At 35.2% G+C, this 13,023-nt stretch overlaps 1 protein-coding gene across 5 annotated transcripts in view; it reads left to right on the top strand.

Annotated features, from left to right (window-relative positions):
* The window catches only part of ADGRL3 (adhesion G protein-coupled receptor L3), a 463,877-nt gene that overhangs the window by 16,865 nt on the left and 433,989 nt on the right, over positions 1-13,023 (top strand). For all 5 annotated transcript variants that reach the window (XM_090266824.1, XM_090266822.1, XM_090266821.1 and 2 more), the window contains exon 2: positions 5,512-5,715. In XM_090266824.1, coding sequence (XP_090122950.1) covers positions 5,512-5,715 — 204 coding nt within the window. The remainder of the gene's footprint in view (positions 1-5,511; positions 5,716-13,023) is intronic.

Here is a 13,023-nt window from a genome sequence, read left to right as displayed (position 1 = left end):
TAAGTAATTAACATGAAGCTGTATTCATTTAAGGCATACAGCATGATAGTTTGATTTACATATATTTTGAAATGATCACCACAATAAGGTTCAACTAACATCCATATTCTCATATGGATTATAAATGAAAAGAAAGAAGAAAAATATTCTCTTTGTGATGAGTACTTTAAGATGTACTCTTTTTACAAATTCCTTGTACATTATACAGCAGTATTAGGTACAGTCATCATGTTATATGTTGCATCCCTAGTAGTTATTTATCTGATAATTGGAAGTTTGTATGTTTGGACCACCTTTTTTCTCTTCCTAATCTCCCCACCCCTCAGCCTCTGGTAATTACAAGTGTGTTCTCCTTATCTATGGGGGTTTTGTTTGTTTGTTTTCCATATGTGGCATCACACAGCATTTGTCTCTCTCAGTCTCACTCGTTCACTTAGCATAGTGCATTCAAGGACAATCCACGCAATTGAAAATGGTAGGATTTTCTCATTTTTAAATGGTTGAACAATATTGTAAATATACAAAACACTTTTATCCAGTTACCCATCGATGGATACTTAGATCTTTTCTGTGTCTTGGCTGTTGTAAATAATGCTGCTTTAAACATGGGGAACAGATATCTTTTCAAGTTAGTTTTTTTTCTTTCCTTTCCTTTGGATATAGTTCCAGAAGTAGAATTGTTAGATCATATGGTAGTTCTGCTTTTAATTTTTCTGAGAATACCCCATACTGTTTCCATAGTGGCTATACAGATTTGCGTTCCCACCAACAGTGTACAAGTGTTTCCTTTTCTCCACATTCAAGCTAACATTTGTTATGTCCTGTCTTTTTGATAATAGCCATTGTTACAAGCAGGAGGTGATTTCTTATTGTGTGGTTTTTTTGTTCACTTTTTTTTTAATCTGTTTGTTTTTGTTTTTTAGCTAGTGATCTTTATGAGTTCTTTGTATATTCTGGATATTAACCCCTTGTCAGATATATAGTTTGCAAATCTTTGTTCCCATTCCACAGGGTGTTTTTTCACTTGTTCCACATTTCTTATGATGTGCAAAAGCTTTTTAGTTTGACGTAGTCCTACTTGTTTATTGTTTATTTTGCTGCTCATGCTTTAGGGGACATAGCCAAAAAAACATCACTAGGATGCATTTCAAGAAGCTTTATTCTGCATCAGCCTGCGAGCCAAGTGTCACTGGTTTGATTCCCAGTCAGGGCACATGACGAGGTTGCACGTCAGGTCCCCAGTTGGGGGCGTGAGTAAGAGGCAACCACACAGTGATGTTTCTTTCCCTCTCTTTCTCCTTTCCCCTCTCTCTAAAAATAAAACAAAACAAATAAATAAAAAATAAAAAAAATAAGTTTTATTCCAATGTTTTGTTTTAAAAGTTTCATGGACTCAGGTTTTACACTTAAGTCTTTAATCTATTTTGAATTAATTTTTGTGAGTGGTGTAAGAAATGGTGTAAATTTTATTCTTTTACATGTGAATATCTGATTATCCCAGCACTATTTATTGAAGAGACTGTCTTTTCTTCATTGAGTTGTTTTGACTCCCTTGTCAGATATTGGGTGAACATATATTTTTGGCCCTTGATTCTGTTCCATTGGTCTATTTGTCAGTTTTTTTTTCCCCCCAGTACCATTCTGTTGTAATGACTATAGCTTTATTGTATAGCCAAAATCTGGTGTGATGCCTCCTGCTTTGTTCTTTCTCAGGTTTTTTTATTTTTATTTTATTTATTTATTTATTTTCACTATTCAATGAATAATCAAATTTTAGGAGTATTTTTTCTATTTCTATAAAAATTTCATTGGAATCTTGATAGGAATTGCATTGAAAATATAGATGACCTTTGGAAGTATTAACATTTAACAATTTATGAACACAGTATCCTGTGTCTTCTTCAGTTTCTTTTATCAGTGTCTTATCATTTTTAGAGTAGACATTTTTCACCTCCTTAAATTTATTCCTAAGTATTTTATTGTTTTTATGCTATTGTAGATGGACTGATTTCTTTATTAGTTTCTCAAAAAAAAATGTTGTTAGACTTACCATTTTTAAAGGAGATAAGAGTGTTTTTCTCTCTGGAGAAGATTAGAAAGAAGAACAAGATGTGTTGGCCTTATCATCACTTTCTGCTGTAGCACCAAATGCCTTAGACAGATCTTATAATTACACATGATAGAATTTGATAATGTGGTCTCAAGGGGAGATGGGAAATGAGTATAGGGGAAGGGTGTCTCCAAATTATAGTTAATGCTACATTATGAGGCATTTTTATACTTAATTAGAAATAAATGTTTTCCCTTACACATCTAGAGAAGAAAAAGAACATTATGATGTGAAGCTTGGCTTCAAATATCTGAAGACAAGTCCCTTCTAGGAGTAGCTTAATCTGTTTTGTATAGAATTTAGACAAGTGGGTGAATAATGGCAAGGCATGTAAATATAAAGTTTCTTGACATGAGGAAGAACTTGCTGCTTCAAATGAAATTGGGTGTTTTAAGGACCTAGTGATCACTGCCTTTTCATGTGAAATTTGGGAGATTTTTAGCAGGGATGCTGTAAGGGTTAATATGTAGCATGCTTGTTGAATGAGTCCTTCCATACTTGAGTTTCCATGGAAGGAAATGCCAGTCTTATAACTTATCTTGAAGACATAGTTTTACAGTAGCTTCAGGAAGAAAAATTTGATTTATAGTTATAACTCAAATATTTCCTCCAAAGTTATACAGTATCTAAAGTTTGACAGGTACAATACTTTTTATAACAAAAGTTAAGATGTTGGCGGTGTTCTGATAGTCCTCCACGTGGACAATGTAAGAGCTTTGCTCTCCACTTTTGCTCTCACTGATAGATAACTCTGAGTTTTTCCGTAGAGATAGTGAATTTAAAGAAGAGTCTGCTCTATAGACACAAGATGTTCTAGCTTCATAGTACACATCAGAGTCTAATTTCCTTTGATTCAAAAGTCAAATTCTGCTTAACTTCCTGGTGTTTTGTATTCCTCAATTTTATTCTATAGGGTCATTTTATTCTCTGATTCATACTTACTTTTTCTAGGTCTGTAAACCTAGCTTTCTAGTTCTGGTTTTAGCATTTTCATACTTTTTTGGGTCTGTTTGTTTAAGCTAAGGTTCTTTTATTTAATACAGACACTATTATATTTTTTAGGTAATGGTGATTCTGTTATATATACATTTTAAATCAATAGTCATTCTCTGCCTACTCTAGAAATTGACCTTTCCTGAAATAACTGATTTCTAGTTTAGTAGAGATCACTGTTCCCCATTTCCCCCCTATTCTGTCCTATTCCTTTTTTCCCAGGAGCTTTTCTCAGTATCCTAAATGGATCCTTGATTGTTCCAAAACTGAACATTTTACTCTCTTTTACAAAGCAATCGGTCCACTTGTTGCTCATCTCTCTGATCTCATTTCTTACCATTACTTCTCCCAGCCAATCACACACAGCTTCCTGGGCCATTGTGCTACTTCTTGCACAGGCTAAGGTGATTCCAGCCCCAGGGTTTTGGTGCATAGAGTGCTCTTTACTCCTGTTTTTTATATGACTCTCAACCTGAGATCAAGTTTAAATTTTACTCCCATAGATATGCCTTCCATAAAAACTTAAGCAGAGTAGCTTTTACATATTATCCAATTTAAACTTTCTACAAATTAATTATCTAGATATAGTAGTTTTTAAAAAACATTATCTAGTTTGTATATTCTCTGTCTCTCATACAAGAATGATTTATTAAAGCAGGTACATGGTCTGTTTTGTTGACCAAGATCTCCTCAGCACCTAGAAAATATTTGTTGAATGAATAAATAAGCACTTCATCACTCCAAATGTCCTTATAGGTTAATTTAGTGGCTGGTGAAATCTTTCAATTTTATTATAACTGAAGCTTGTAGGATAATACAACATTATAATCTTTTGCTAAATTCCTTTCATAGAGTAATTATGAAGATGTTGGGAAAAATATGCCTGCATGTATTTATGTAAAAAATAATTAACATTGTCTTTTGGTGCAATGAGGAGAATGATGTTCTACAAAATCAGAAGAGATGTCACTGGATTTAAACATGAAGCATTAAAGGAGACACTTATTTAGAGATTTTGACTTTCACAGCTTTTTTGGCTTTAAAACTCATTTCCTTCTTTGACACCTTTTTCATTCACACAAGCTATCAAAATAGCATTTAGGCTATCTTTTGCCTGGTCCTCATACATTATAACGAGTTTAAGTAAAAAACGTTACCCTACTTATAATCTAAACATTTTCATTATTAGTGGATTGTTTGACAGATTTCGCATATAATTTTTGTTGTTATTTTCTATAAGGTTGTATTGTATTTCCTGTGATTTGAAAGAAACCATGTTTTCCTTCTTAATTTGCAAATATTTTATATATCAAGACACCGTTGCCCCACTGTATGAAGTTCCAGTGTTAGAAAGATGATTATAAAATTCTTTTGCATTACTGAATTTTAGTTTATTTCATTACTATTGAATGGTAGCCATATAACATTATTAGCATGTTTTTAAATATGCATGCTATGTTAAAAATAGTAGTGTAAAAATATTTTTCTTTGTAAAGTATTTTCCCTTATTTAGCAGGAATATTTTGAATATCATTCCTGTTTATTACACTAGTTACAATTAGTGTAGAGAAATATGTGTTTTATGTACCAATTTCCCAGAAAAAAATTCTGTACTCAAATAGCTGTTTTTCATAGCATATAATGTATAACTGTTTTGTGAATTATTAAAAAATTATGTGTGAAATTTTATTTTTCCATTATTGTCTTGGTCTTTCATATTTACTCATTTATGTATTATGTACATTTGTCAGTAAATCACTGTGTATATAAATGGCAAAAATATGCGCATATCCTTTTCACCTTAATGTCCATCACATATTTAAATACAGTATCTTTCAATAAATATTAAATGACCTGAAAATATAAATAAATATATAACATACTATGTAGGTGTAACAATACAACAAAACACAATCAATTAGAAAAGAAAAAACACCTCTCCAGAACTTTTTTTACCCTTTACTTTAAGAAGTTTATGTGTGAAAATATTTAGTTTGATAATCAATATTTTTAGTTACACTTATTTATATTAGTACACATAATTGACAACAGAATGCTGTGAATCTGTAAAAATAAAGATGATATTTATGTGTTTCAGCTAGCTTTCTTTTCTTTCAATAATTATGTCTTATTTTCTAATTATTGTTAGGGATTAGGGTGAGGTTTTTGGTTTACTTAAGATAGTGTTTAACTGGGACAGAACTATAGTCATTATCACACTAAGGACCAGGAGATAGGATCTCCTCAGCTCCAGGTTTGTCTTAAAGGGGCCTGGGGTGGCTGGTGTCTGGGGCCTGTGGCCTGTGGCTTGCAGCTGAGAGTGGCCTGGGGAATAGCCTCTAGCAGGGCTCCTCTCAGGCTGTCCTGAGCTGAGCGGAGTCTGATGGTGCGCCCTGCGGTCCCCGCAGGTGCCAAGCACAGTGAGCGACATCCAGCCCTCGCTGCTCCACTGCGACATGCTGAGCGCAGCCCAGGAGGCGCGCTACCACCCAGACATCTCCTTCAGCAGCCAGCCGCAGAACGTGCCACTGCTCATCGTGGACAAGGGCCCCGTGGAGCGACCAGAGGAGTTCGTGGTCCAGGTGCCCAAGGAGCCCAGATCCCAGCCCAAGGTGCGGCCAGTGGTGGGGAACGAGGGCTGCGGGTGGCTGGGCAGGGGCTCCTGGGAAGCTCAGCCGCCCCAGGCAGTGCCCCTAATGGGTCTTTTCATGTATTCATGGCTGATATTTGCACTAGTTGTATCCTAAAGAGTTGTTTAGCAACGTCTGCATGTTCTACATTAAAGCCTTATCATTATTTCAAAATGTTGACCTTAAATTTCTGATTGGATTTGAAATATCCTTCCATTATCACAAGACATTTGAATTTATCTTTAGTGACAATTTCAACTCTTGTGGAATTTGAATAATTGTAAAATACAAGTTTTAACATTTCTTATTATCTGCTTGTTTGAAAAAAATCTAATCAATGGGACCTACCAAAATTTTGAAATTATGATGAAAACACTTTGGTTAGGAATTTTGTATAAACATTTAAAGCATAAAATCTGATAGAAAAGTGATGGTTACAGAAGCAAGCCAGTTTTCTGATGGACGTGTTGGAAGTGCCTTGTTTATAATGTCTCTGCAACCAGCATGTGCAGTGAGTGTCATGCAGCCCACAAAGCTCCACTGGGCAATATTACATAATATCTGCACAAAATCCAATGCTATTTTCCTCCCAATACTTTGCATTTTATTTTATCTTTCTGTGATGTGATATTTAGGCATTGTAACGTTTCTCCTCATTCAACTATATCCAGGCACTTTCATGTCTCTAATTTACCCCAGGGAATAAATAGTAAGACAAAAGTAGGGTTACAGTTGTTTGTATAGAAAAATAATACAATGATTTATAAATAATAATACAAGAATAAACTCTATTTCATGTACTCACAATGGTAAACCAATATTCGCCCCATCTCTTTTATACAATTATATGTAATGTGGTATATATGAAGTCTGTCCAGAATGTATCCAGCCATGTAATATGAAAAATAGAGACATTTATTTAAGAAGATACAGATACAAGAAACATTGTAACATAGGACAATGATGTCTCAGTCTCCTTCAAAATAGGCATCTTGGGACCTCACACAGTTCTCCCACACCCTCAGCTGCCCTGTCATGTTTTCCTGAATCTCATTGATGGTCTGAAATCTCTTTCTTTTCAAAGGTGATTTTAGTTTTGGGAAAAGCCAGAAGTCATAGTGCACCAGATCTGAGCTGTAGGATGGCTGAGGCACTTGGGTGATTTGATATTTCACTAAAAACTTCGGCACCAGACATGATGGATGAGCAGGCATGTTGCTCTGATGAAGTTGCCAATCACCAGTTGCCCGTAGCTGTGGGCTTCTGAATCATCTGAATAGTTTCTATGGAGGACTGTTCAAGCTTAAAGCAAAATTTGATGCTCTACTCTCTCAGGCATTTTGAATGTGAAGGCCAGACAGTACACATTCTCACTCAAAGGTGTCTATTCCCACACTGACAGTACAGTGAAGTCATCATTGTTCACATATGCACATCCCAGCCCACTTTCTTTGGCTGCCAGGTTACATCGATGTCACTCAAACAATTCTTGTTATAGTAATAATGGCTGATGTTTTCCAGATAGACATCAGTGTGTGGATATATATATATATATATATATATATATATATATATATATATATATATATATATTCCTATTATAATTTTCTTTGTGTTCCACAACACAGTAGAAGCTAGGAAGCATTTTAGTTGTTGAACCATAAATATCAAGTCTTGTCCCAAACTCAGTCACCTCTTCTATTCCATAATTACCTCAAGGGGATATACAAACAGGAAATACTGGCAAATTAACATGAAATGATACTATGTATGTTGAGCTTATCTTCTAAACCCCATTAGAGAATTCTCTGCTTCAGGTCAGAGCCTAAGAGATGCATCATAAATCCATTTGAGATTTAAGAGACCTGTAAAAGTTAAACCTAACTCTTCAATTACTGCAGCCACATAAAAAGAGTAGGTGTTTGGTAAACTTGGCACTCATAGTAGCTCTATTCACTCAGTCAATTCATTTGATGGCCTCGAATCTTTCTATTCAGATTAGCATTTCTTCCTTGGCGGTGATTATTGGAGCAGGGGGCAACAGTGGGTGTTAGGTTCAGCAGAATGAGAGGAGAAATGACAGAAGAACATAAAATGAGTTTAAAATATTTATCTGGCCAGCTGCAAATAGGTGGGCTGAGACCAAAACGGTGTCAGCCCTTGAACAGCAATGAGGCAGTGTTTTTAAAGAGGAGTGGGAGTTGGTGGGAATCTCTGCAGTTTGTCCAATGGAGGAGTTGATTAGGACCAGGAGTTGGCAGGACTCCCAGAAGATGGTCCATGGGGGAGTTGATTAGGAGCAGGAGTTGATTCCGAGAACAGAGAAGTTGCTAAATTCCTGTCTGCAAATAAAGATATCTTTGAAGGACATAAGCAGACACTGATGCCAGCAGTTACTGTGGGGGCAGCAGATTTATTGGGGGCTTGCTAAAATTAGACCTAAATTCCCGGAATCCAGGTCTTATGCCTAAGAGTGGGTGGGTACATATACATCCACAGAACCATGTAGAAATGACTCCAATGTGTTCTGAAAATTCAAAGAAAATGTATAGTAAGCACTCTTTAAGAACTTCATTTTTTGTTTTTTTCTGCTTTCTGTTTCCATTACCATTTCAAACTTGAAAATCTCGAAATTGGGTGTAGTTATATTATTTCAACAATCACAAAGTTTTCATCATGATACTGCCTTTTGATTTATACTATAAAATAACAAAATGAATATTAATTAATTTACTCCAATGCATATTCATTCACTACAACATCTAGTACTAATGAAGTAGAGATCAGAAATCAAGTTTAATTTTTCAGTAGATATTATAAGTATTTAAATCAGCAGCTAACAACACACACACACACACACACACACACACACACACACACACACATCCCTACCTGCTGGCAATTCTTTTTTGCAAAAATAATTCATAATATTAGACAGTTAGAATAGCCTTTCCCTATAGAACTTGAACTAAAAAGTTGGCTGAATTTAAACAATTCCCAACTTTTAAAGCTTAATAAGATTTTTCTTTATTAAGAGCTTTTGCCTTGCCCTGTAGGTGGGAGGTTGCAGTGTAGTAATAGGTTATGAATTATCTTTTCCTACCAACTTACAAATGGTACAATTATATTCTGTTTTGGACAAAAATGGAAATGAGAGTCCAAGGCAACCTTCATTTGATGTAATAAATGGACTCTGAGGTAAATGTGATTTAAAAGGAACCAACAGAATTGTGTTAATCTGTTATGATGAGACAATGCTTTTTGAAAGTTGCCGTTGTGCAAAACTAATTTTATCAGTGAGACAGAGGCAATTGAAGGTCATCTTTGAGTGCTTCATATAAAAAATAAAGAAGAATAAGCAAATGTTACAGGGACATAATCTTTCCTCATATAGAAGATGATACATACAGCTAGAGTACTTGGGCAGGTATTGAAAGTGAAAGTGAAATAAGAGATACCACATTACATGGAGCTCTTCAAATTGGTCAGGCATGGAGGAATGCAAGCAAGAAAATGTCAGTAAAATCCCCTTCCCTCCCTTCCTCCCTGAACACCTTTCTCAAAACAAAAACAGCAGTCTGCTATAAAAACAAAATACTTTAAGACACAGAAAACTCAGAAATATGTATAAATAATAAAGACTGATATTAATGCAATCTGACTGAAAAATAAAATTTATATTAGTATTTTAAATAATGTTAACCTCAGTTCTATAGATAACCAAACAAGCAAGTGATCCAACAAAAACAGCAATAATAATATAACAAAAACTCTTTTATTGGTTTGAAATTAAACTTTGCCCATTTTTTTACATTCATTTGACTCCAGATAGCTAATAGTAGTTCTTGAGAGTTAATGAGTGTTTAGATTCATAGAAATTAGGACTTCATAGCAGAGCAGCCAAACGTAAAGAGTGGGAAAAAAAAAAGAAAAAAGAAAACCATTGTTCTCAGAAGACATGTTTCTCTTTAACATATTAAGGCAGAAGGAAGTCTGAGGGCAGATTGCCCAGTTAATGACCAGATATCAAGACTTCCCCTTGAAGCTAAAGGAATGCTAATGTGTTTCTTATCAGCACTTTCTTTGATTTAATTGTGATTTTCATGCAGATGTATAAAAAAGTTCATTGAGATGGTCTGCAAATAACCCTTCTGAAAGCCACACAGAGAGTGCAGGGTTCCTTACAAAGTGTTCTCTCAGAATACAGCTAATGCATTCCAATCCTGACAGATCATAAATGCTACCTTTTTTAAGAGCCAAAATGTTTTTCCAGGGGCTTTTTATTCTGTCAGTATTTTGGAGAATCACATCAAGCTCTACAATCAATATTTTCCCATTTATCCCCGTTTCAGGGTTTTTAAGTTTATAGATGGGAAGGCTTTTATGATAATTATAAGCAAGGGTAAAATTCCATTTGATTTTTTTCTTCAGTATTTTACACAAAAGCCAACCATTGAATTATTAAATAGTTGAGTTTCCTTCATTTATTTTTGTTCTGATTTATTATTTTTTAACAACATTGGATTGAGTGCAGATGCATGTGGTGTGTTGCACTGAGTGTCAGGAAGACAAATATGGAGAATTCACAAACTTTTGATCTCTCAGGGAATATGGGGAGACAAGAAGATAGTACAATATGGCAATTCTTGCTCAGGGATACCTTTCCCTTGCACCCAAAGAGGCAAGAGCCTTGTTTTTAAAATGGTAGTTAACAAAATAATGCGCACAAGTGTGTGTGTGTTAAAGGGGGAGTGCTAACTTTAGAAATTGTGTTTTAAGAATACATACTTCTCATGGGAATCTAAGGACTCTTGAGTACTGGACCTTGGGTAACAGCAAATAATATCAGGGAATCATTCCCCAACCCTCGCCCCCAAATGAGCCTAATTCTTCTTTGGTTCTCTAACTTTCCATCAGGTTTCTTTGCTCATTAGAATTGTCACTGTCAACCCAAATGTACACCACTCCTCTTAGTACTGTCCACCAATTGGCACTGTCTTCTTGCCTTTTAGTTTAAGTTTCCGATAAAAAGTATTTAATCTCCATTAGGTTAGATCAGTATCCCTGATCTTATTATTCATGTCACTGGCTATAAGAGGCAATACCAGAAATACCTATTTCAGAGGTGAATATAGAATACTGTGGAGGGAGTGTCTACCAGTTCTAGAGGGTCAGAGACAGCTCCAGAACACAAAGTGACACTTAAGTGTCAACTGTCAGGCACAACAAAGTAGTTAGCTAACTATGAAAGTAGAAGGAAGATACTATTTTAGGCAGGAAACTGTAGCACAAACATCTACTTTAGTATGGTTGAGGCATAGAAGTCCAAAGGATAATGTCTAGACATGAGTACAGAATCATCTGCAGAAGTAATCAAGGATCTGATCAGCATGGCATTATACAACATTATGAGGAGTTTGAAGTTTTTCTGGTGGTAGCAAGAAAATAATTGTTAATGTTAAAGCAATTATGCAAAGAATGATCTACTGCCTGCATTTGAAGAATGAACTTGAGGCTTCAAGACTGGAGATGGGGAGGTTATTCTATTGATATAGATAAAAAATGATAGTGGCCCTGACTCAAGGACTGAATGACATTACTGAGAATGAGTACCAAAGGACAAGAGTTAAAGATCATTGTATATGTGAGCAAGAGAGAGGGAAAGAACAAAGAAGGACAACCAAGTATCTGGCTTGAGTGACTGCAGGATGAACAACAATACCATATACTCAGATAAGAAAAACAAGAGAAGACAGAAACTTACATTCTGGCCCAAAATTTAAGAACACATAACTTAAATGCAATACACAAATCTGAAAAAAAAAACTTAAAAATGTTATTCATTGGGCATACGTTATTCATCAAAGAGAAAAAAGTTATTACTATTCTTTGTTATGCATTCAATTCTGGCTTATGTGTGATAAGCTATTCCACAACAAAAGAGCATCTGCAAGGATTTTCATTCAATCCTTTTTTCTACTTTCCATTATGCTGAAAGAATTCTTACTATATAGTATGTGTACGTGCAATATATACTTTTCAGTACTATAGCAAGAAGAGAAATTAAAGGAAGTTAGTTAGTTGATCTGCTGGACTAGATATATTTGGTATTCATTTGGTTCTCAGTGGAATCTCCCATGTCAAAATTTGGAAAGAAGCTGGAGAGTAATTTCCTCATATTTTCACTCATTAACAATGTAACCTAGCACACATTTTAATAAAATAACAACAAAAATACTCTCCTTGTGTCCTTTGAGAGTGCCTCAAAAATGAATCTACTTATATAACTTTTGCCTAATTAAAAATAATTGTTAAAATGGCAATATCCTTTGAAGACCTTGTAAAGCAATGTATTGTCTTAAATCAATGGTTAACATTCTTATTGGTTAAGAATCTAGGAAATGAAAGCTGCACTAAAAAAAAAATGAGTGCTTATATAGAAATCAACAAACAACAAGTGTTGGTGAGGAACCCTAGTGTGCTATTGGTGGGAATGCAGATGGTTCACCCACTGTGGGAAACAGTACAAAATATCATCAAAAAATTAAAATTGGATCTCCCTTTTGACTCAGCAGTTCCACTCCTGGGAATATATCCTAAGAATCCCAACACACCAACACACACACACACACACACCATGTATCCCTATGTTCGTAGCAGTGCTATTTACAATTGCCAAGAGCTAGAAGCAGCCTCAGTGTCCACCAGTAGATGAATGGATAAAAAGGCTGTTGTGCGTTTACACAGTGGAATATCATGCAGCAGTAAAAATGAAGAAACTTACCTTTTTGTGACAGCATGGGTGAACCTGGAGAATATTATGCTAAATGAAATGAGTCAGTAAGAGAAAGACCAATACCATATGATCTCATTTGTATGTGGAATATAATGAACATAATAAACTATCAAACAACAGAAACAGGAGCATAAATACATAGAACAGACTGATGGTGTCTAGAGGAGATGGAGGATGGGATGAAAGAAGGTGTAGGGATTAACCAAAGAACATTTATTCACAACCCATGAACACAGACCACAGTATGGGGATTGACTTAAAGAGGGGAGCTGGTAGAGCCGGGGAAAGGTGGGGAAGGGGAGAAAAATCAGTACAAGTGTAGTTGCATCAGCAATAAAAAAAAAGATAAAGAAAAATAAGCACTTTTAAAGTTGTATATCCAAGACGACAGTTGCAGAGCTCACTTAATTGTACACCTAACTCTGTTATAATAAGTGACAGTGATATGGAAGGGGTGGCGTACAGCATTTGTCCGGTTACTGATAACACAATGA

Source organism: Furipterus horrens, unplaced genomic scaffold (genome assembly GCF_987537825.1).
Source record: "Furipterus horrens unplaced genomic scaffold, mFurHor1.1.pri manual_scaffold_2, whole genome shotgun sequence".
NCBI classification, from domain to species: Eukaryota; Metazoa; Chordata; class Mammalia; order Chiroptera; family Furipteridae; genus Furipterus; species Furipterus horrens.
This window is presented reverse-complemented; position numbering and strand designations above follow the sequence as displayed.